This window comes from Trichomycterus rosablanca, chromosome 6 (assembly GCF_030014385.1).
Source record: "Trichomycterus rosablanca isolate fTriRos1 chromosome 6, fTriRos1.hap1, whole genome shotgun sequence".
NCBI classification, from domain to species: Eukaryota; Metazoa; Chordata; class Actinopteri; order Siluriformes; family Trichomycteridae; genus Trichomycterus; species Trichomycterus rosablanca.
The window spans coordinates 4785366-4809802 of NC_085993.1; the positions used below are offsets into that span (position 1 = coordinate 4785366).

Consider the following 24437-nt stretch of genomic DNA (forward strand, 5'->3'; position numbering starts at 1 on the left):
GGTTGCTGGTTCGAAGCTTACCACTGCCAGAGGTGCCAATGTTGGGCCCTTGAGCAAGACACTTAACCCTTAATTGCTCAAATTGTACTTAGTTATAACTGTAAGTCGCTTTGGATAAAAGCATAAATAATGCTAAATAATGAAAATGGAATTCACTTTAACCTTGAGGAAATTTAGAGGTGGAAGGAAACCACCATGGAGTACCCATGGAAAGTAATGAGGAGAACATGTAAAACTCCTCACAGGCATGTTCAAACCCATGTCCTCAAACCCTAATGTTGCTGTGCTGCACTTTCTGCTTACTAACCCCATTGGGGCGGCACGGTGTCTAAGTGGGTAGCACTGTCGCCTCACAGCAAGAAGGTCCTGGGTTCGATCCCCAGGTGGGGAGGTCCGGGTCCATTCTGTGTGGAGTTTGCATGTTCTCCCTGTGTCCGCGTGGGTTTCCTCCGGGTGCTCCGGTGTCCTCCCACAGTCCAAAGACATGCCAGTGCGGTGAATTGGAGATACAAAATTGTCCATGACTGTGTTCGATATAACCTTGTGAATGTATGAATCTTGTGTAATGAGTAACTACCTGTCCTGTCATGAATGTAATCAAAGTGTAAAACATGACGTTAAAATCCTAATAAATAAATAAATAAACTAACCCCATTGTGGGTGCGTTTGACATTTTTCTATGCTAACAAGTAGCGGTGCTGTAACCCCACCTCCTGGCTTATGATTGGCTCTTGGTATATTTCTGCAACGCGTTGATTGGATAGTCGGTCAGTCAGTCATTCCTAGCGCAAAACGCAAGCGTGTGCCGGAAAACGGGTAGGAAACTAATTTCAAACGCCAAGCTATAACGCTAAAAACAAAGTGTTTCCAGACATATTTAGGAGCTTGTTTTGTTTTGACAAATGAAATAGACGTTAAGGATAGTTGTACGTACTGATATAAATGTCAAATATATATAAATCGGCACATAACTGAACGATAACGCTAGTAAACAATGTAAACAGTGGGTTAATTATTAGCTTGGCTAGTTCAGGAATCAAGAGGGTTGTAGACAGGTCGTTATAAACTGTGCAAAAACAAAAATGGCATCACTGAAATTTTGTGCAAACATCTCCTGGTTATTCACTGAATTGCCGGAGTTTGGGGAGAGAATGAGAGCTGCAGTGTGTGCAGGTTTCCAGGCTGTAGAAGCAGCATGGCTGTATGAATCAGACCTGAGAGAACTGAGCAGAGTCAGAGAACAAACAGGACTCACGGTGGCTCTCATTAACACTCCACCCGGTAAGAACATTTACTATTTAAAGATAATATCACATTTATGGAAGTGTTTTAGTCTAATGTACACACACTGCACGCAGATGTATGTGTGTGTGTGTAGAATTATATGGTCAAAAGTGTTGACTGTCGGGAGTCGATTCCCAATGATCGACTCTTTACCTTTATAGTTCATGGAGAGTCGACTCCGAAACTTTGCATTTGATTCATCTGTGAAATGTATTTACTTTGGCTTTTTCTTTGTCAATGTAATCAACAGACTTTGACCTCAGACTTTGTTTGTTTGTTTGTTTATTAGGATTTTAACGTCATGTTTTACACTTTGGTCACATTCATGACAGGAACGGTAGTTACTCATTACACAAAGTTCATACATTCACAAGGTTATATCGAACGCAGTCATGGACAATTTAGTATCTCCAATTCACCTCACCTGCACGTCTTTGGACTGTGGGAGGAAACCGGAGCACCTGGAGGAAACCCACGCGGACACGGGGAGAACATGCAAACTCCACACAGAAAGGACCCGGACCGCCCCACCTGGGGATCGAACCCAGGACCTTCTCGCTGTGAGGCGACAGTGCTACCCACATAGCCACTGTGCCGCCCACCTCAGACTTTTAAGATTTAACCTCCTGATTTTGGAGCAGTGGTTTCTTTTTTGCACATGGTGACAAAATACTTGCCTGGCTGCGGACAGTGTATAGTGTATGGTGGGTTGGGTGTGGAGAGGACCCGGAGAGTCGAGGCTGTCTGAACCTGGCACCATCTACAATACATTCTGGAATCGGAACATGTCCGGTTATTCAGGGTTTTAGGCTATCAGCCAGCCGAGCGTCCACACAGACCTGATTGGCTATTTCTGGTGTGATGGACTGGCACTCTGTCCTTGGTGTGTGTTTTGTGCTCAGTGTTTCCTGGTGGAACCAAACCTGCTGTGACCCTGACCAGCATAGCAGAATGTTTCAGTTTTTAACGTAAACTCCATAGCCAAAAGTATGTGGACACCTTTGTATGAGCTTGTCTTTCATGGCTGTTAATATTGAGTCACTTGTGCTTTGAAACAACTCCATGTTAGGGCAAGCCATAGCCTAGTGGTTAAGGCACAGGACTAGTAATCCAAAGGTTTCTGGTTCAAGCCCCACCACTGCTAGGTTGCTGCTGTTGGGCCCTTGAGCAAGGCCCTTAACCCTCAGTTAAGAGACAACGTATCCATGCAGTGAAAGTGGATGAAAATGGGTGCCGTCAAACTCATCTTATTAATATGGGAAAAGGAAAATCACCAGCTATCATTTATTATGATCACATAACCACACAAAACAGATGAATATCCTTTTTTGCAACAGTCAGTCGACATGTTCGTTTGACCAGTTTTGTCCTGGCTGCCATGAACTGAACTGAACTGAACAAATTGACCTACCTGGAGCAAGATGGTTGTTCAGATTGCAATTCATGTGGCTTAGTTTAATAGTTGCAACTAAGCCGTATGTATATGGACACAAAAAATCACCATCTGTAGTCAGTAATGATCAGTAACAAGGAATCAGGTCTGCTAAAGAATTTAACCCTGTAATTACCTTCTAAAGTTGAATTAGAATCACAAACATGGGTTATACTGCTGTACTCACATGATGTTAGTTGATGTCTTCAGAATCACTGTTGTAAAAACCAAACAAATCCTGTTATTCTGATTGTACAACACTTTTTTTACGGCACTGTTTCCACTTCAGAGCCGACTCTTTGTTCTATCTGGCAGATAGGGAGAGTCTGGGTGTTCACTCCAGATACCAAAATAAAGTAGATGTTCCAGCACCAGCCTTGATGATTTACTGCACAGCACGGCTTGTTCTTTTTCTTCCGTCTAACACACCTGATCCTGCTTATGAAGGGCCAGGTAATGAGCTGATGAGATGGATCAGGTGTGTTCAAGCTGAGAAGAACCTGTGCAGAACAGTTTCTCATCAGGTCTTGATTTCTGAAGAACTAATATATGTACTATGAAGCAGAGTGTGTTGGTGACATGTGAAGTAAATGTTTAAGGGACATATTCATCATATGGACATCTCACATTTGGCTTGTTAAAGATTCCATTCCAAAATCAAGGGCATTAATTTGGAGCTCCATTCCCCTTTACCTACCCCCATTTTGGGAAGGCTTTCCAAAAACTTGGATTGGATTTATAATTATTTGTGCTCGTTTAGTGGAAAGAACATTTGTTTGGACAGGCAACAATAATAGAGAAGAAGGCTTGGCTTACACTCACCATTCCAAATTAGTCCCAAATTAATCCAGAAGGTGTTTAATGGGGTTAAGGTCAAGGCTCTTTTCAGGCCACTCAATTTTGTTTACACCTAACTCATCACACCATGATGAATAGAACAGGAAAGGGCCTTCCCCAAAAATGTTGTGACCAGGTTGGAAGCCTATTGTTTAGATTTTATAACTGATTTTATACACGTTATATACATCAATCAGCTATAACATTAAAACCACCTCCTTGTTTCTACACTCACTGTCCATGTTATCAGCTCCACTTACCATATAGAAGCACTTTGTAGTTCTACAATTACTGCCTGTAGTCCATCTGTTTCTCTGCATGCTTTGTTACCCCCTTTCACTCTGTTCTTCAATGGTCAGGACCCCCACAGGACCACCACAGAGCAGGTATTATTTAGGTGGTGGATGATTCTCAGCACTGCAGTGACACTGACATGGTGGTGGTGTGTTAGTGTGTGTTGTGCTGGTATGAGTGGATCAGACACAGCAGCGCTGCTGGAGTTTTTAAACACCTTACTGTCACTGCTGGACTGAGAATAGTGCACCAACCAAAAATATATCCAGACAACTGATGACCAACTCAAACAGCAGCAATAGATGAGCGATCGTCTCTGACTTTACATCTACAAGATGGATCAACTAGGTAGGAGTGTCTAATAGAGTGGACAGTGAGTGGACATGGTTTTTAAAAACTCCATCAGTGCTGCTGTGTCTGATCCACTCATACCAGCACAACACACACTAACACACCACCACCATGTCAGTGTCACTGCAGTGCTGAGAATGATCCACCACCTAAATAATACCTACTCTGTGGTGGTCCTGTGGGGGTCCTGACCATTGAAGAACAGCATGAAAGGGGGCTAACAAAGCGTGTAGAGAAACAGATGGACTACAGTCAGTAATTGTAGAACTACAAAGTGCTTCTGTATGGTAAGTGGAGCTGATAAAATGGACAGTGAGTGTAGAAACAAGGAGGTGGTTTTAATGTTATGGGTGATCAGTGTATGTAAAGTGCAGTGTGGCATATAAACACCAGGTCAGTTATAGTTATTAATACGTTTAATGGCATCAAACCATCATGACGTTTATTGTGGCTTTTTAGACAGATAAGCAAAATAACCCAAATCTTCGCTTTGTCTGACCACAAGACTCTCCTTCAGAAGATTTTCTTTACAGCTATATGAACAGCAACTAACTTTAGTAGAGCAAGTTATAAGCCTTAATAACAAGTTATAAGCCTCCAATTTCAAAGCGGGGCTTTTCTCTTGCGTGGCAGCCTCTAAGCCCAAGATGATGTAAAGCTCACTTGACAATGCACATTGACCTCATGTTCCTCTGGGGTTTTTTGGATTACATTTGTACATCTAAACACATTTTCTGTTAGGAAGTTATTAGTTTGAGTTTTCTTCCCAAAATTGTTCTTTGACCATGAGTTGCTTAGACATGGGCTAAGTGATAACTCGGACTCTAGAGCTTTTCCCACTGTAGTATATTTTTAGCATAAGGTAATAGTGCATTTTCTGTCTAACCTTGCCAGAAGATCTCTACAGACAATTGTTTGTTCAGGACTGTAGACCTGATATTACTTAGAAATGGCTCCAATAAAAATGAATCTGCTTTGTGACTTAAAAGCGTATGCAGACTTTTTGATCTCAGCTGTATTGGGTTCGTCATTTTAGCATTTGAATCAGCACAGCTTTTCTTCATGTTTTTAACATTATGACCACCTTGTTTCTACACTCACTATACATTTTATCAGCTCCACTTACCATATAGAAGCACTTTGTAGTTCTACAATTACTGACTGTAGTCCATCTGTTTCTCTGCATGCTTTCTTAGCCCCCGTTCATGCTATTCTTCAATGGTCAGGACCCCCACAGGACCACCACAGAGCAGGTATTATTTAGGTGGTGGATCATTCTCAGCACTGCAGTGACACTGACATGGTGGTGGTGTGTTAGTGTGTGTCGTGCTGGTATGAGTGGATCAGACACAGCAGCGCTGATGGAGTTTTTAAATACTGTATCCACTCACTGTCCACCCTATTAGACGCTCCTACCTAGTTGGTCCACGTTGTAGATGTAAAGTCAGAGACGATCGCTCATCTATTGCTGCTGTTTGAGTCGGTCATCTTCTAGACCTTCATCAGTGGTCACAGGACGCTGCCCACGGGGCGCTGTTGGCTGAATATATTTTTGGTTGGTGGACTATTCTCAGTCCAGCAGTGACAGTGAGGTGTTTAAAAACTCCGTCAGCATTGAAGTGTCTGATCCACTCATACCAGCACAACACACACTAACACACCACCACCATGTCAGTGTCACTGCAGTGCTGAGAATGATCCACCACCTAAATAATACCTGCTCTGTGGTGGTCCTGAGGGGGTCCTGACCATTGACCAAAGTATGTAGAGAAACAGATGGACTACAGTCAGTAATTGTAGAACTACAAAGTGCTTCTATATGATAAGTGGAGCTGATAAAATGGACAGTGAGTGTAGAAACAAGGAGGTGGTTTTAATGTTATGGCTGATCGGTGTAAAATATTAAAGTTGATTATATTATAGGAATCAATGCAATCAAAAATCCAACAATGTATATAAGGTGTCACTACCCATCAAGCCTCAGCTGAGACTCCAACATGCAATCATTATGAAATAAAAGCAATGCATTGAAACCAAACACCAAATTAAACATTAATAAAAGGAGGAAATATTGCGTCTGTGGTTTTAGGTGATGTAAAGAACGGTGAGCTGGGTCTGGGTGCCGTCCCTGGCAGAGAGCAGGAATTCCGACAGGGTTTGACCCAGGCTGTACACTACGCTAAAGCCCTGGACTGCAAGAGGTACTGTTACTGGGATTCATCAATGACCATTTTGTCCACGATCTAAAGCTCTGATCAAATTAAAACAAGGGTTCGGTTCCATTAGCCTTGCTGATAGCACCTCGTTAATGTTCTCCTGCAGGATCCATGTGATGGCAGGACGGGTACCCGCAGGACAGCGGCGCTCTGAGGTTGGTTTGGAGATGGAAACCACATTCGTGCAGAACCTGAGATACGCTGCAGATGTTCTCTCAAAGGTGAAACAAACCCTCAGACAGATTTTTCTATTACCGAATGGTATTCTGTCTCAGCAGGGGTGTCGGGAGAGCAGTACTCGCTTTTGTAGTTAGTAAGTAATACAGAAGGGCATTTTTGCAAGAGAAAAGTGTTTATTATTATTATTATTATTTACAAATCTTTATTCAAAGCTATTCTGGACAGTATTATAAATATAAATACAAACAGTAAGCAGGGAATTTGACCATCCATGTAACCCAATTTAAAACAAAAGCAGTGAAAAGACAAGATATACAAGGCACTCATTATAGATATAATCTGTGCAAGGTTCCCAAAAAGTTTGCAGAAAATTTGTCAGCAAATAATACAGAGATACACCGATCAGCCATAACATTAAAACCACCTCCTTGTTTCTACACACATTGTCCATTTTATCAGCTCCACTTACCATATAGAAGCACTTTGTAGTTCTACAATTACTGACTGTAGTTCATCTGTTTCTCTGCATGCTTTGTTGCCCCCTTTCATGCTGTTCTTCAATGGTCAGGGCCCCCACAGGACCCCCACAGAGCAGGTATTATTTAGGTGGTGGATCATTCTCAGCACTGCAGTGACACTGACATGGTGGTGGTGTGTTAGTGTGTGTTGTGCTGGTATGAGTGGATCAGACACAGCAGCGCTGCTGGAGTTTTAAAACACCTCACTGTCCCTGCTGGACTGAGAATAGTCCACCAACCAAAAATATCCAACCAACAGCGCCCCGTGGGCAACGTCCTGTGACCACTGATGAAGGTCTAGAAGATGACCGACTCAAACAGCAGCAATAGATGAGCGATCGTCTCTGAGAATGATCCAACAACCAAATAATACCTGCTCTGTGGTGGTCCTGTGGTGGTCCTGACCATTGAAGCACAGGGTGAAAGCAAGCTAAAAAAGTATGTAGAGAAACAGATGGACTACAGTCAGTAATTGTAGAACTACAAAGTGCTTCTACATTGGGGCCAAAAAGTATTTATTCAGCCACTGATTGTGCAGGTTCTCCTACTTAGAAAGATGAGAGAGGTCTGTAATTTTCATCATAGGTACACTTCAACTATGAGAGACAAAATGAGAAAAAAAATACAGGAAATCACATTGTAGAATTTTTAAAGAATTTATTTGTAAATTATGGTGGAAAATAAGTAAACAAAACAAAAGTTCAACTCAATACTTTGTAACATAACCTTTGTTGGCAATGACAGAGGTCAAACGTTTCCTGTAAGTCTTCACCAGGTTTGCACACACTGTAGCTGGTATTTTGGCCCATTCCTCCATGCAGATCTCCTCTAGAGCAGTGATGTTTTGGGGCTGTCGCTGGGCAACACAGACTCCACAAATTTTCTATGGGGTTGAGGTCTAGAGACTGGCTAGGCCACTCCAGGACCTTGAAATGCTTTTTACGGAGCCACTCCTTCGTTGCCCGAGCGGTGTGTTTGAGATCATTGTCATGCTGGAAGCCCCAGCCACGTTCCATCTTCAATGCTCTCACTGATGGAAGGAGGTTTTGGCTTAAAATCTCACGATACATGGCCCCGTTCATTCTTCCCTTAACACGGATCAGTCGCCCTGTCCCCTTTGCAGAAAAACAGCCCCAAAGCATGATGTTTCCACCCCCATGCTTCACAGTAAGTATGGTGTTCTTCAGCATTCTTCTTCCTCCAAACACGACGAGTTGAGTTTTTACCAAAAAGTTCCATTTTGGTTTCATCTGACCACATGATATTCTCCCAATCCTCTTCTGGATCATCCATATGCTCTCTGGCAAACATCAGACGGGCCTGGACATGTACTGGCTTAACCAGGGGGACACGCCTGGCACTGCAGGATTTGAGTCCCTCTTGGCGTAGTGTGTATACTGATGGTAGCCTTTGTTACTTTGGTCCCAGCTCTCTGCAGGTCATTCATCAGGTCCCTCCGTGTAGTTCTGGGATTTTTGCTCACCGTTCTCATGATCATTTTGACCCCACGGGATGAGATCTTGACCCCAAGGGAGATTATCAATGGTCTTGTATGTCTTCCATTTTCTTACAATTGCTCCCACAGTTGATTTATTCACACCAACCTGCTTGCCTATTGTAGATTCACTCTTCCCAACCTGGTGCAGGTCTACAATTTTCTTCCTGGTGTCCTTCGACAGCTCTTTGGTCTTGGCCATGGTTGAGTTTGGAGTCTGACTGTTTGAGGCTGTGGACAGGTGTCTTTTATACAGATAACGAGGTCAAACAGGTGCCATTAATCCAGGTAACGAGTGGAGGACAGAAGAGCTTCTTAAAGAATAAGTTACAGGTCTGTGAGAGCCAGAAATCTTGCTTGTTTGTTATTGACCAAATACTTATTTTCCACCATAATTTACAAATAAATTCTTTAAAAATCCTACAATGTGATTTCCTGGATTTTTTTTCTCATTTTGTCTCTCATAGTTGAAGTGTACCTATGATGAAAATTACAGACCTCTCTCATCTTTCTAAGTAGGAGAACCTGCACAATCAGTGGCTGACTAAATACTTTTTGACCCCACTGTATATGGTAAGTGGAGCTGATAACATGGACAGTGAGTGTAGAAACAAGGAGGTGGTTTTAATGTTATGGCTGATCGGTGTATATATAGCATGTTACACAATTGTGATATTGATTCTAGAAGCACAGGCAGAGCAGCTTTGTTGTTTATGTTTCAGGAAGGAATCATGGGATTGATTGAGCCCATCAACACCAGGATAACTGACCCTCAGTACTTTCTGGACTCACCACATCAGGGTAGCGCTACTATTCCCCTTGAGCTGTTTAATTTACACTGCATTGCTGAAAATATGTGGACACCCCCTTTTATACAGTATAAAAATAATTTGCTTTTGACTTTGTGATGACAGTTTGGGTCGGTCCTGTTCCAGCATGATTATGCCCCTGGTTTGGCAAGTTTGGTGTGCAGGAATTCGAGTGTCCTGTGCAGAGCCCAGATCTAACCCTACTGAACACCTTTGGGATAAATTGAAACATTCTTAAATAAGTGCAAATTACAACAAACACTGTCCAAAATCATGTGGAAAGCCTTTGTAGAAAAGTGACTTTCACAGTTGCAAAGAAGCCAACTCCATGTTAGTGCCTATGGTTTTGGAATAGGATAGTAAAACAAGTTCATGGTCAGGTGTCCATATTCTTTTGACCTTATTCTGTTCAAAAGACACACACCATTCTTTATGAGTTTTAAATCTGTGATGGTGTTTAATCTTTATTGATGTGTTTGATTCTTCCTGTAGCTGCTGCAATCCTGAAAAAAGTCGATCGTCCGAACATCAAGCTGCAGATGGTGAGTGGACTGTTTAGGCTTTTGGGTGGAGCAGTGGTCTAATATACTAGCCCAGGGTTCCAGATATTTTTATCAGCTGTATCCTTTAAATTAGGATCATTGTGAGCGTGTTTATTTACACTGATCAGCCATAACATTAAAACCACCTCCTTGTTTCTACACTCACTGTCTATTTATCAGCTCCACTTACCATATAAAAGCACTTTGTAGTTCTACAATTACTGACTGTAGTCCATCTGTTTCTCTGTATGCTTTGTTAGCCCCCTTTTATGCTGTTCTTCAATGGTCATGACCCCCACAGGACCACCACAGAGCAGGTATTATTTAGGTGGTGGATGATTTTCAGCACTGCAGTGACACTGACATGGTGGTGGTGTGTTAGTGTGTGTTGTGCTGGTATGAGTGGATCAGACACAGCAGCGCTGCTGGAGTTTTTAAACACCTCACTGGGACTGCTGGACTGAGAATAGTCCACCAACCAAAAATATCCAGCCAACAGCGCCCCATGGGCAGCGTCCTGTGACCAATGATGAAGGTCTAGAAGATGACCGACTCAAACAGCAGCAATAGATGAGCGATCGTCTCGGACTTTACATCTACAAGGTGGACCAACTAGGTAGGCGTGTCTAACAGAGTGGACAGTGAGTGTTTAAAAACTCCAGCAGCGCTGCTGTGTCTGATCCACTCATACCAGCACAACACACACTAACACACCACCACCATGTCAGTGTCACTGCAGTGCTGACAATGATCCACCACCTAATTAATACCTGCTCTGTAGTGGTCCTGTGGGGGTCCTGACCATTGAAGAACAGCATAAAACGGGGCTAACAAAGTATGTAGAGAAACAGATGGACTACAGTCAGTAATTGTAGAACTACAAAGTGCTTCTATATGGTAAGTGGAGCTGATAAATGGACAGTGAGTGTAGAAACAAGGAGGTGGTTTTAATGTTATGGTTAGAGGAAAAACATGCCTTTATTTGTGGACAAAAGAATTTGATGCTTCCAAATTTGAAGCAACAGTTTAGGGAAGGCAGTTTCCTGTTCCAGCATGACTGTACCCCTGTGCATAAAGCAAGATCTATGAAGACATGAAGAAGTGTCTGTGTGGCTGCACACGCAAAAGAAACCATGACTCAGAGTCACTTCAGACGACAAAAGTGGACCAAAAGTGACACCATTTCATTTCATACTAAGCGCTGTGTCGTATCAAACCGGATACAATATTTGTGAATGATCTCACACTGTGTGGAATGATGTTTGATTTCTATGACACTTGACCATATGGGGCTGAGACTGGATGAGCCACTTCCAGTGTAAATAAGCTTTTTTTATATTATATATATCTTTTGTTTATGCATCTTCTCCCTTTTTCTGCCTTTTAGAGCGTCCAATCGCCCGATTGCGTCATGCTTCCTCTCCACCAATGCCGACCCCCGCTCTGATTGAGGAGAACAAAGCTAACCCACACCCCCTCCGACACGTGGGCAGCAGCCGTATGCATTTTGTTACCTACACTTTGACGAGTGCAATGCGGATCAGCACTGTGTACGGAGAGACACACCCTGAGAGCACTCTTTTCCTGTCTCTGTGCAGGCGCCATCAATCAGCCAGCAGAGGTTGTAATTGCATTAGTTATGAGAGAGAGACCCTATCCGGCTTTAATATCCCACCCCTATCTGAACAACCAATCATTGTTGATGTGGCTGCTCAACCCAGCCAGCAGGCAGAGCTGAGACTCGATATGATGTATTCGAGATCCCAGCTCTGGTTCCAGTGTGTGTTATACCGCTGCGCCACCTGAGCGGCAGCTTTTTAATTATTAAGCATTTTTTCTCCCTTTATCTCCAAATTTAGTCATAATAATTCCTGACTGTGAGCCACTGCTGCTCGCGCTACCCCTGATCTGATCAAGCAGAGCCAGACGCGTGTCTGATCTGCGGCCGCTTCTTATTACCTACCAGCTTTGGGTTGCCACACAGAGCCGTATTGTGGAAGCAGAGCCACGCTTTTTTTTCTTGCTTTTTTTTACTTGATAACAGAAACTGAAGAACGACTTCTATATCAGTTGTCTTCTTGCTCAGAAAAATGAGGCAAAAAAATGACATGACAGTGTTCAGGATGCTATAACATCACTTTTTCCTTCTGTCACTTACAGGATCTTTTCCACTGGCAGATAATGGATGGCAACCTGACGAAGAACATCCAGAAATATTTACCCTTAATAGGCAAGAAACTCATTCACAAACACCTAAATTCATCATCAATAGCATCAGCTGTACAATGTGCACTGTATGGTCAAAAGTATGTAGACACCTGCTTATAAGCTTGTTGGACATTCAATTCCAATCCAACTATGAAATTAATATTAAGTCACTCCTAATGACAGAGTTCAGGTGTTTCAGCCACACCCACGGCTAACAGCTGTGTACAGCTGTGATATTTTAAATCATCATCAGGTGCGCACGGTGGCTCGGTGAGTAGCACTGTCGCCTCACAGCAAGAAGGTCCTGGGTTCGATTCCCCAGCGGAGCGGTCCGGGTCCTTTTTGCATGTTCTCCCCTTGTTTCTTTTAAAATTTTAATATATTAAACTTGAACTGATGAATCTTGTGTGATGAGTAACTACCGTTCCTGTCATGAATGTAACCAAAGTGTAAAACATGACGTTAAAATCCTAATAAACAAAAAAATCAACATCATGCTGCTTTTGGCACAAAATAAACTCCATACAGTTGAGGTCAGAAGTTTATAGTTTATACACACTAGGGCGGCACGGTGGCTTGATGGGTAGCTTGATGGGTAGCACTGTCGCCTCACAGCAAGAAGGTCCTGGGTTCGATCCTCAGGCGGGACGGTCCGGGTCCTTTCTGTGTGGAGTTTGCATGTTCTCCCCGTGTCTGTGTGGGTTTCCTCCGGGAGCTCCGGTTTCCTCCCACAGTCCAAAAACATGCAATCAGGTTAATTGGAGACACTGAATTGTGGATAAGCGGTTAAGAAAGTGAGTGAGTGAGTTTATACACACTTCTAGGGGACAAGTAAGCTAAAACGGTGTAAAACTTTGAAGCAATTACTGTTATATAAAATTTATATGGAAAAATTTAATTTTTAGTGTTTCCACACAAAAATAACCAATCTAATTATACATCAGTTTTTATTTTCATGATTTTCTCGCTTGGCCTGCTGATAGCGCCGCTAAAGAGACCAAGAAACAGTGGTGTCTTTGCCAAACAACTCAGTTTTTATGGACACAGGCACAAAGTTCAATTACAGTATAGAACTTTTCTACAGTTTCATGCTGTATATATATTTTACTGAGCAGATTTTCAGGAATCAACTTATAAAAGAACTGAAATGTATTACATATAATGAAATTTCAAGCCTTTGTGTTGGAGTAATTAAGAGTAAATTGATTAAATAAATTCCAGTTGTATCCACCAAAATCAAACCAATATCACAGTGACCTGCAAAAAGTTCAGGAGTCTGAATACGTTCTCATCCCACTGTACGTGTCCGGTACCTGTGTATTTAAACTTCATAAGCTACATTTAAAGACTCATTTTAAACACTTTCTGTAGGTTTATTACTGTTATGAATCCTAAAACACAGCAATGTGCTGACCGTCCACATTCTTGCAGGTCATGTCCAGGTTGCTCAGGTTCCCGATCGTCATGAACCCGACAGTCCTGGAGAGCTGAACTACTCGTACATCTTCAACCTGCTGGAGCGACTGGGCTACCAGGGTTACGTGGGCTGTGAATACAAACCTTCGGGTGAGTGACATTAAAGCTGTGGTGTGTAACTTATGTGGATTTTTGAGAATCACACTCACTCACTGTCTTTTTTTAACGGGGGGGGGGCGCTGGAGCCTATCCCAGCTTTTCAATGGGCGCAAGGCACACAGCAACACCCTGGACAGGGTGTCAGTCCATTGCAGGACAGACACACATACACTCACACACACACTCACCCATTCACTTGTAGGGCAGTTAACTTGACTGCATGTTTTTGGACTCTGGGAGGAAACCGGAGCTCCCGGAGGAAATCCCACGCAGACACGGGGAGAACATGCAAACTCCGCACAGAAAGGACCCGGACCGCCCCGCCTGGGGATCGAACCCAGGACCTTCTTGCTGTGAGGTGACAGTAATACCCACTGAGCCACCGTGCCCCCCTTTTTGAGAATCTGAGAGCACCCATGATCCCCCACCAAATGTGAACAGGGTGTTTCTGTGCTAGTTGTACTTGGCATGGATAGAACTAAGAGAGACACAGCCGGACCTCTCTGCTGTGCGATCGGTCATCGGGGCACAACTGTACATCTGGTGAAAAGTTGGTGAGGAGAAATGAAGAAGAAATAAAACCAGAAACTTATGAAAATTTTGTTGCACCCACTTTCCGCTGGCATAGGCAAGGGGTTCTGTGTCCTTAGTTCCCTTTGTGGTTCCTTATTTTATATAATGTCGTATAACTGAACGAGATTCAAAAACGGCCGCCTTTAAACTGAACCTGCTCGTGAGAAGCTGTGATGGGAGGTGTCACATGTCTTCCATCCTGGCGAAGTGGCAGTCTAGTGTAAATAAAGCTTTTGCTGGATCATTGGGTGGTGGATCATTCTCAGCACTGCAGTGACACAGACATGGTGGTGGTGTGTTAGTGTGTGTTGTGCTGGTGTGAGTGGATCAGACACAGCAGTGATGCTGGAGTTTTTAAACACCTCACTGTCACTGCTGGACTGAGAATAGTCCACCAACCAAAAATATCCAGCCAACAGCGCCCCGTGGGCAGCGTCCTGTGACCACTGATGAAGGTCTAGAAGATGACCAACTCAAACAGCAGCAATAGATGAGCGATCGTCTCCGACTTTACATCTACAATGTGGACCAACTAAGTAGGAGTGTCTAATAGAGTGGACAGTGAGTGGACACAGTATTTAAATACTCCAGCAGCGCTGCTGTGTCTGATCCACTCATACCAGCACAACACACACTAACACACCACCACCATGTCAGTGTCACTGCAGTGCTGAGAATGATCCACCATCTAAATAATACCTGCTCTGTATTGGTCCTGACCATTGAAGAACAGCATAAAAGCAGGCTAAAAAAGTATGTAGAGAAACAAATGGACTACAGTCAGTAATTGTAGAACTACAAAGTGCTTCTATATGGTAAGTGGAGCTGATAAAATGGACAGTGAGTGTAGAAACAAGAAGGTGTTAATATATATTAAAGAATAAATGTTTCTTTTCTCTTTGCAGGTTCCACAGAGGAAGGTTTGGGTTGGGTGAAAAAGTACTGGAAAGGCCAGAACTGAGGACGACCAATTGTGTGTGTGTGTGTGTGTGTGTGTGTGTGTGTGTGTGTGTGTGTGTGTGTGTGTGTGTGTGTGTGTGTGTGTGTGTGTGTGTGTGTTAAAGCTCGTCAGACATTGATGCTTTTTTTTGGGATGAAAAATGACATCCAGCATGCTGACACAGACTAAAGCACTATATGGTCAAAAGTATGTGGACACCTGACCAAGAGCTTGCTAAATATCCCATTCCAGTATATCAGCCTGCACTCTTTTGGGGAGTAATTCAGTGATGAGGCATTTGTGAGGCCTGGCTGACAATTCATCTCAAATATGTTGAAGTAATCACATTAAAACAAGGCTTACAATTTGTCACGTTACGTGTAATAAATATAAGATATATGACTGTTTATCTTTATGAATTTAATTTTAAATAAAAACAAACTTTGAAATAAAATTTAAATTAAAATAAAATGACTTTCCATTATCACAGCTTATCTGGAAGCTGGGGTCCGAGCGCAGGGTCAGGGATTATACGGCGACCCCAGAGCCAAGAGGGTTAAGCGCTTTGCTCAGGGGACCAACAGTGGCTGCTAGGTGGGGCAGGTTTGAGATTCTCAACCTTATTTATTTATTAGGATTTTAACGTCATGTTAGGAATGACTCATGACAGGAACGGTAGTTACTCATTACACAAGATTCATCAGTTCACAAGGTTATATCAAACACAGTCATGGACAATTTAGTATCTCCAATTCACCTCACCTGCATGTCTTTGGATTGTGGGAGGAAACCGGAGCACCCATGCGGACATGGGGAGAACATGCAAACTCCACACAGAAAGGACCCGGACCGCCCCACCTGGGGATCGAACCCAGGACCTTCTTGCTGTGAGGCGACAGTGCTACCCACATAGCCACCGTGCCGCCCTCCTCAACCTTATTACACAGCATCACTGAATCCCAGTAGGAATCTTTCACCCTTGTGTTAGTGGTTGATCAGGGAGAATTTCATCCTATTTCTGTGTTTTTTTGTATTTTATTTTAATGTGTTATTGTTGCTTTATCCAGATGAGTCTGTTTTCTTTGAAATCACTTGGCGCTATGCAGTAACATACCCCATACAGGATGGCGATCCATGGTGGAGCCTCGGCCACCCACATCCCCTTCATCCAGACATAGCCAGTCATGATTGTATGTAGACACCCGACCGGTCAATAGCATTACATTTACATTTCAGTGCTTAGTCGACACCTTTATCCAAAGTGACTTACAGTACTGTGACAGTATACAATCTAAGCAATTGAGGGTTAAGGGCTTTGCTCAAGGGCCCAACAGTGGCAGCCTGGCAGTGGTGAGATTTGAACGTGCCACCTACTCATTACTGGTCCAGTACCCTAAACACTAGCCTACGGCTGGCCCACATTTTCAGTGCCTAGTCGACGTCTTTATCCAAATCGACTTACAGTACTGTGACAGTATACAATTTAAGCAATTGAGGGTTAAGTGCCTTGCTTAAGGGCCCAACAGTGGCAGCTGTGAGGCTTGTACCGGCAACCTACTCATTACTGGTCCAGTATTTTAACCACTAAACTACAGTTGCCCTGAGGATCACCTCCAGCCATTTGAACCCTAGACCCCAGTGATAGTGGGCTAGCATGGGTAGTAGGCACCACCCGAGCACGTTTGCGTTGTGTTTGCTTTGTGTGCAGTGAATTTACAGATTTTAAAATGTAACGTACAGAAAAGAGAGTTATAATAATGAACAGTTTACAGAAAGTGCTGTTTAAATGGAGCGGTTTTGTCTGGAAGCATAAGTGCCTGCATCTAAGTGCTAGTAAAGGATTCTGTTAATCAGAAACATCAAGTGTACTCCAGTATAATGCGAATAAATTGCTTCTGTGTGCAAGTGGTTAGTATCGCTATCAGAAATGTGATTCGGACGGCTGTGTTTGTCATGGGCAGCTCAGAATAAAACGCTTCAGTCATTAACGTCTTTTATTTATTACTGTGAACTGAAGGCTTTTAGGGCTCCGTGATTTCCATCCTGCAGAGAACACCGACGCATTTACACTTCTGAAGCATTAAAAAGGAGGCTCAAAGTATGTGGACACGTGACAATGGACACTTCAGGAGATTTTGATTCCATAATAATCAGCAAGGAAAATCAGACACAGAAGAACGGATTAATCTGGTTGTGTAATTGGTTTTAATCCCCTGGATAGTAAGAAACCCAATCAAGCGCAAAAACTGGTTCAATAACTATTAGAGACAAAAAACAACATCCTAACCACAGCGAACAGAGGCTAAGCTGAGTTGTGATGAACTGCCTGCCAGGAAGATGATTCTGTATGACACTTAGTGACCATTTGAATAGTGTTTCTCCAGACTTTCTGTTTTACTGTTTAGGCTTCTTAACCTCTTGAGATCCTGTTGTCACATACACTGATCAGCCATAACATGTTTCTACACTCACTGTCCATTTAAACAGCCCCACTTACCATCCTGGAGGGAGGATTGGAATGTGTGAACCATCCAGTGCACCGTACACCTGTGGTATGTGGTGCGCTGCATAATTGTGCTATGTGCTATTTCTTCTGCCTCCTGCGCATTTGGTAATACGATGTAATGTTTCATTAGTTTTGATGTTATTGCTTGGCATACAGCGTATACACTACGGTGAACTGTTGTTACGCTTCTGCCGAACGTCTCGCCCACTACCCTGTACGCCGCAATCCAAAGAGTAGCAATCCTCTTTTCAGTTGGCACGGGTGGCCGGTGGCCGGTGACTGTAAACTTTTGGCTCTACAGATGACCCGATGACGGTGCATAGCTTATCAAAGGCTGATTTTGACATTCTGAAATTCTTGATCCAAAGCTCGTCTGAAAAATGGTTCTGCACAATGTGCTCCCAAAATTGTTTAGTGCGTTTGCGTTCCCAGATGTGAGGTGAACGTCGCCGTGGCACGGAGATTTGAGCCCACATTAGCTGGGCCATTGCTCGTTCTGCCCGACGTCTCTCACGTCATGTAAAGGTTTTTCCGCATAACTGTAGTTGATGGAAAATTTTCCGCTTTTTTTTCCTGCCGATATTTCATAAATGCGCATTACACTTGTGAAACGTTTGGATGGAAACCTGGTTACTTTTGTCCTCCATTTAGTGGTAGCAAAAATACTACACAATAAATCAGGTGAAAACAAGATAATAAATGCATTAAGAAAGAGCAAAGCTCTGGTCTTAGGAGGCTAGTAGCTTGTTGTATCAATCCATCTTGTTGCTGACCATCCTCTTCCTCTTTTACCTTCAATAAACTCTTTTCCTGGTTCTTCCAAATTTTCTAAAATCACAGCTTTAGTTTGGTTATCTGGACTGGATGTGAGTGTGAGGTTAGATTTAATTTGGTTCATCTTCTTTGCTGTCTAGTGCGCTCTCAAAAGTTTCCACCAGCACCAAAGTCCCCTATGTTCCTCCTCTCCTGATTATTATTGTCCAGCTTTCACATTCACAAAGAACCACAGAGAAGATCACAGTCTGTACACTTCTGATCTTTGTTTGGGGAGACAAATCTTTACTTTTGTTCCTCTGAGTGCCGGTCTGTGTGGTATTTCCAGACTGTTGGACTTAATAATTGATCCAAGTAGGCGAACGCCGTTCACCACTTCCACAGCATCTCCATTAGTGATGAAGTTAGTCGTCTTTCTTCTCGTCATGACTTTTGTCTTCCTTATATTGAGCTGAAGTCTCATGAGATCTAGTGTAAAGCATTTAGAGCAGACCGCCATCAGACACTCACGGAAATGACTCAGTGTACCATCAAACTCCCAAAACATTGAAACTCAAACTGCCCACAAAAAGTATAAAGCGGATATGTCCAGTATGACGTGACCTTGAAAGAACCTTTTGTTAAAAAACCTTGTGGAGCAAAGGGGGTTAGATGAAGAAAGCCAAAAATTGTCCTGCATTCAAAGCAGCTGAATATAATCAGGCATAAGGGCATCATAGAGAGCAGAGAAAAGAGGATGGCAGGGGCTTGGGACGTCATTAAATTGGACAAAGGAAGCTTAAGCATATAGAACCACGCACACATTTTTAGAAACGGTACCAATTTGAGAGTCCAGACATTCCAGAGTCCAGTCTTGTGGTCACCTGGAACTAAGGGGCTAATCATCACTGAACTCACTGCCATAGATGGAGAGGTCCCATGAGTGAAAGAAGTTCAAATTCCATTAGCTTGTGACAGATTGCTAAGAACAGGGCTAGCAGACATGGCTCTTTCCAGACAACAATGAAAAGTAGTCAAAGTAGTTCAGAGTCTTCTGGCTCAGACATTTTGAAGAAAGTCCAGCACCCTTGTAGTGACTGAAAAAGCTAGACAGCTAGCACAATGCACAGTTTCAGCAGCACTTGCATTCTGTTGAGTTTGGTTGAAAGAAGACAGTGGTAGCTGGAGACCCGTCATCAGTGCACAGTGACCGATCACCAAGAGTGTACCAAGTAGGGGGTTAGAACAATTGTTAGTCAACGCCTCGACTAATGCCTAGTTCACACTACACAATTTTTGCCCTGATTTTTGCTCGGCGCTAGATTTGCCAGCTCGGGAGCAACTCGGTGTTCACTCTCGATCGCTATGTGTGAACTACTCAACAACTCGACCCGAGCGGCTCGGTGAGCGCTTGGCGACCGAATCGAGATTTCTAGCATGTCAGATATCTGATCTCAGTTGCCCGACTGGCGATGAGTGCTATGTCGAACAGCCAATGAGAACACAAGACACGGTGCGAGGGGAAACGCAGGGGAGGAGTGTAAAAGGTGGGACAGGGGCGTAATATAGTTTATATCAGAATACATCGGCATACACACAAGTTTTACAGTATTTCTGACCTTATCGTTCTCTACAAAACACCAGCACTGCACTGCAAAAAATATTTATTAACCTCCAACTCACTATAGAACAATCCAAGAAATCCACTCAGATTCATTTAATTTTCCTCTTTGATTTTACGCTGCACATCAGCGCACAAACTTTGATCGCTCGCTACTTGTTGACGTGCATTTTTGGACGTGGTATCATTAAACCCCTCGTCACTTCTCGTGTTTGTTTTTGTGACTAAACTTAGTTTGGGAGACCAGAGAAGCTCGCCTGCGATTCCAGTTGGTGATAGATGATGTAGTGGGAAACCCCCCTATCACTGATCAGCCGTGTAGTGTGAAAACCACACCGACTTGAAAGACTCCCGATTACAAGAGATCCAGTCGTGTAGTGTGAACTGTACAGCGACCTGATGACTTGGAAAGTGGTGTAGTGTGAACTTGGCATAAGGATGTTTGAAATGAAGCAGCATGGTAACCAAAACTGGGGCTTGGTGGGTAGCACTGTCGCCTCACAGCAAGAAGGTCCTGGGTTTAATCCCCAGGTGGAGCAATGAGGAGACCTTCTATCCAACCGTCCCAGCCAGACCCTCGGAGATTCTAACTCACTGCGGTGATGAGTTAACACAGGGTTTACAAACCCTGGGTCACGACCCTTGGATGGGTAGCAAGCCAAAAAAAAAAGGGTCGCAGAAAAAAATGAAATAAACTTGTACACGAATGCCCCCTGGTGGAGGCTTTATGTTACATCTTGTATAGAGAGAGTAAGATGCATTGTGTTCCCTGGGTCGTGTAAAAAAAACCTGGGTTAGTGCATTAAACTGCTGTGCCACCAAAGTGCATTATATATTAAAACAAGGAAAAAATAGGAAAATTACTAAATGAAGAGTTTCTTTTATTAATTTATTGTACATGTTACTTTTTACACTTACAAATCGCTCAATATTTACAATATGTACACATCCTTTCATTCACTGATCATGATACTGCCTAAACACACACATCAGACGCTAATCATTAGCATTATGAAAATGTCCAGTGTCTTATTTTAGGAAAAATAAAATAAAGAAAATACAGTCGTCATCTCATCTCAGCCCGTTCAGTCAGTGTGAATCAAAACGACGTGTAAATATTTGGCTTAAACACACAATTGCAAAAAAACAGTGATGACATTTAAATCACAAACGATAATTTAGTCACTTCCTCAGAAAAAAAACCTTTGTAGGCACTTCTGGGCAAATAATAATGGCAGTATTAGCAATGCTAATTATCATTTTAGCTCCGCTAAACACACACACACTCGCGCTAATGTGCAGCGTTTATCATCCGCTCGAATATCAAAGCGTCACGCTCACTGATGATCAATATTACAGTGTTTGCATCACACACACACAAATGTCAAGTCAAAGTGTGGTCGGTCATTCCGTCACTACGTCCACTCTTGCTCTTTGGCATTATTCTGTAGGTCATTCAGTAACTCAAGTCACTCAGTTGGTCATTATTTACTCCCTTAGGTCACTTACTGACTGTCTGTCATGCTGTTACCAATCATTCAGGTCATTCTAGCCTCTTGGTCATTCTGTCACTCTTTTATTCCATCACTTACTTAATTCAGAGTCAGTTTTTCCATCAGTCTGACATTGACATGAACCTTTAGGTCTTAAACCAAAGTCCATGAGGTTACTCTGTCATTCTGTCACAAATCTAAATCACTTTTCAATGTCATTCGGTTCATTATTCTGGTTCCGGTGACTGATGTTCGTCCTGACACCATGCCAAGACGTTCGATCAGCAGCATCATCACCATCATTCCGTCACTACGTCCACTCTTGCTCTTTGGGATTATTCTGTAAGTCATTCAGTAACTCAAGTCACTCCATTGGTCACTTACTGAAGTCTCATGCTGTTACCAATCGTTCAGGTCATTCCAGCCTTTTTGTCATTCTGTCACTCTTTCATTCCATCCTTTACTTAATTCAGTCTGACACGGACATGAACATTTAGGTCTTAACCCAAAGTCCATGAGGCTACTCAGAAGTGAAAAGCGACTCAGGTTGGTGACAGAATGATTACGAGTCATTCGGTTCATTATTCTGGCCCCGACCGCAGCGATTCAGTGACTGATGTTCGTCCGACACCATGCCAAGACGATCGGTCAGCAGGTCTGTCATTCTGTTACTCCATCAGACTCAGGTTTGTTATTCACGAGTCGCTCCGACGCAAACCAGAGCTTCAAGTGATTCATAAAGGTCAGCAGATTATACGATTAGTCATTTCCAAGTCACTCACACAGTCAGTCATTCTTTTAGTCGCACCGTCATTCTGTCACTATGTCCACTCTTGCTTTTTGGCATTACTCTGTAAGTCATTCAGTAACTCAAGTCACTCCAGTGGTCATTATTTACTCCTTAGGTCACTTATTGAAGTCTGTCATGCTGTTACCAATCGTTCAGGTCATTCCAGCCTCTTTATCATTCTGTCACTTAATTCAGTTAAGTCAGTTTTTCCATCAGTCTGACACCGACATGAACGTTTAGGTCTCAACCCAAAGTCCATGAGGTTACTCAGTCATTCTGTCACCAATCTGAGTCGCTGTTCACTTCTGTCATTCGGTTCATTATTCTGGCTCCAGTGACTGATGTTCGTCCCGACACCATGCCAAGACGTTCGGTCAGCAGGTCTGTCATTCTGTTACTCCATCAGACTCAGGTTTGTCATTCACGAGTTCCTGTGATGTTCCAGTTTCCCAAGTCACTTAGTCATCCATCCATTACACAAACCAGAGCTTCAAGTCACTCATAAAGGTCACCAGATTATGCGTGTAGTCATTTCACACACAGTCATTCTTTTAGTCGCACCATCATTCCGTCACTACCTCCACTCTTGCTCTTTGGCATTATTCTGTAAGTCATTCAGTAACTCAAGTCACTCCAGTGGTCATTATTTACTCCTTTAGGTCACTTACTGAAGTCTGTCATGCTGTTACCAATCGTTCAGGTCATTCCAGCCTCTTTGTTATTCTGTCACTTAATTCAGAGTCAGTTTTTCCATCAGTCTGACACCGACATGAACGTTCAGATCTCAAACCAAAGTCCATGAGGTTACTCAGTCATTCTGTCACCAATCTGAGTCGCTGTTCACTTCTGTCATTCGGTTCATTACTCTGGTTCCACCCGTGGCGATTTGGTGATTGATGTTCGCCCCGACAGCATGCCAAGACGTTCGGTAAACAGGTCTGTCATTCTGTTACTCCATCAGACTCAGGTTTGTCATTCACGAGTTGCTCCAACTTTCCACTTTCCCAGGTCACTTAATCTTCCATCCATTACACAAACCAAAAAGGTCATCGGATTATGCAATTAGTCATTTCCATTTCGCTCACACACAGTTGGTCATTCTTGTAGTCGCACCGTCATTCTGTCACCTACTAACGACACTGACAAGCCCTTAACTGACCCTGTGATTTCATCAGAAGCCTTCTTACCCTGATGCGCTGGATTCCCATTCTTCAGTTCCCATTCTTTATTTTGCCTAGTTTTCCCATTTTCCACTCTTCCTCCCAATCTAGTCATATCCAATTCCCCAATTGTAACTTCCTCTGCCGCTACAGACCTCCAGACCAAATAGAGCCGTAAATGTGACCACTTCTTGTCATACACTACTATTCATGAATGCATCAACTACAATTAACCAGAGTCTACATTTGAAGCAGCAATAAGGAACCCAATTGACCACCTCCTCCCCTAGACACAGCCAATTCTGTATGTGTGGGCACCTGACTGGTTGATAGTACAGCTGAAATATAGGCTTGAGATCTCAGCCATGGTGGGCTAGTGAATTAGACCGTTCTAAACAATCTACAAACCCAAAGAACGTCTACAAAGATGGAGGAAGAAAAGAGATGAATCAGACATATTGATGTTAGTGGTGTGTTCTGCTGACCGATGACCATCATACTCTTTTAAAACGCAGCCACACACTTCATAAATTTAATCTCTGGCTCAGTACAACAAACACTCCACGTTTCATTAATGATTCAGCTTGAGATGTTGGCTGTGAGGTAGATCTCTCGATCCAGCAGCTCTGGATCCACTCAGAGAAAGCTCCTTCAGCGAGCCCTACAGCAGCCCCGTCCACAGGTTGTAGCAGGCCGTGTTGATCACAGACTCCAGATGATGGTACATGGAGACGAGCTGCGGAGGAGGGCTGCTGCTGGGCTGAGCCTGGAACGGCAACGGCTCCCGGAAAACCACCTTCAGACTCTGAATCAGGAGAACGGGGTTAAACAGAGGTGAGGACGCTGGAACTCGGGGATGC

At 43.2% G+C, this 24437-nt stretch overlaps 2 protein-coding genes across 4 annotated transcripts in view; one reads left to right on the plus strand and one right to left on the minus strand.

Annotated features, from left to right (window-relative positions):
• The first annotated feature begins 813 nt into the window (after window positions 1-813).
• On the plus strand, window positions 814-15725 carry hyi (hydroxypyruvate isomerase). Of its 3 annotated transcripts, XM_062997304.1 has the most exons (8): window positions 831-1281; window positions 6288-6399; window positions 6521-6635; window positions 9330-9408; window positions 9909-9958; window positions 12119-12188; window positions 13598-13732; window positions 15220-15725. In XM_062997304.1, the coding sequence occupies exons 1-8, from the start codon at window positions 1083-1085 to the stop codon at window positions 15273-15275; spliced, it is 816 nt and encodes a 271-aa protein (XP_062853374.1). In that variant the 5' UTR covers window positions 831-1082; the 3' UTR covers window positions 15276-15725. The 3 variants fall into 3 exon arrangements, 2 of the variants coding, with proteins under 2 accessions (XP_062853375.1, XP_062853374.1); XR_010013126.1 differs by lacking the exons at window positions 9909-9958; window positions 12119-12188; window positions 13598-13732; window positions 15220-15725 and adding exons at window positions 8734-8940; window positions 9075-9180 and having other exon boundaries at window positions 814-1281; window positions 9330-9402; XM_062997305.1 differs by lacking the exons at window positions 9330-9408; window positions 9909-9958 and having other exon boundaries at window positions 830-1281.
• A 5273-nt stretch (window positions 15726-20998) lies between these two features.
• szt2 (SZT2 subunit of KICSTOR complex) overlaps window positions 20999-24437 on the minus strand; it is a 152784-nt gene continuing 149345 nt past the window's right edge. The window contains exon 75 of the mRNA XM_062997134.1: window positions 20999-24382. Coding sequence (XP_062853204.1) covers window positions 24239-24382 — 144 coding nt within the window. The 3' untranslated portion in view covers window positions 20999-24238. The remainder of the gene's footprint in view (window positions 24383-24437) is intronic.

Bases quoted from the DNA above. Each gene is read 5' to 3' on its own strand.
- hyi (XM_062997304.1), top strand. From the start codon at position 1,083: ATGGCATCACTGAAATTTTGTGCAAACATCTCCTGGTTATTCACTGAA. The intron at 6,636-9,329 runs GTGAAACAAACC...TTTATGTTTCAG, and splicing joins CTGCAGATGTTCTCTCAAAG to GAAGGAATCATGGGATTGAT. The intron at 9,409-9,908 runs GTAGCGCTACTA...TTCTTCCTGTAG, and splicing joins TCTGGACTCACCACATCAGG to CTGCTGCAATCCTGAAAAAA.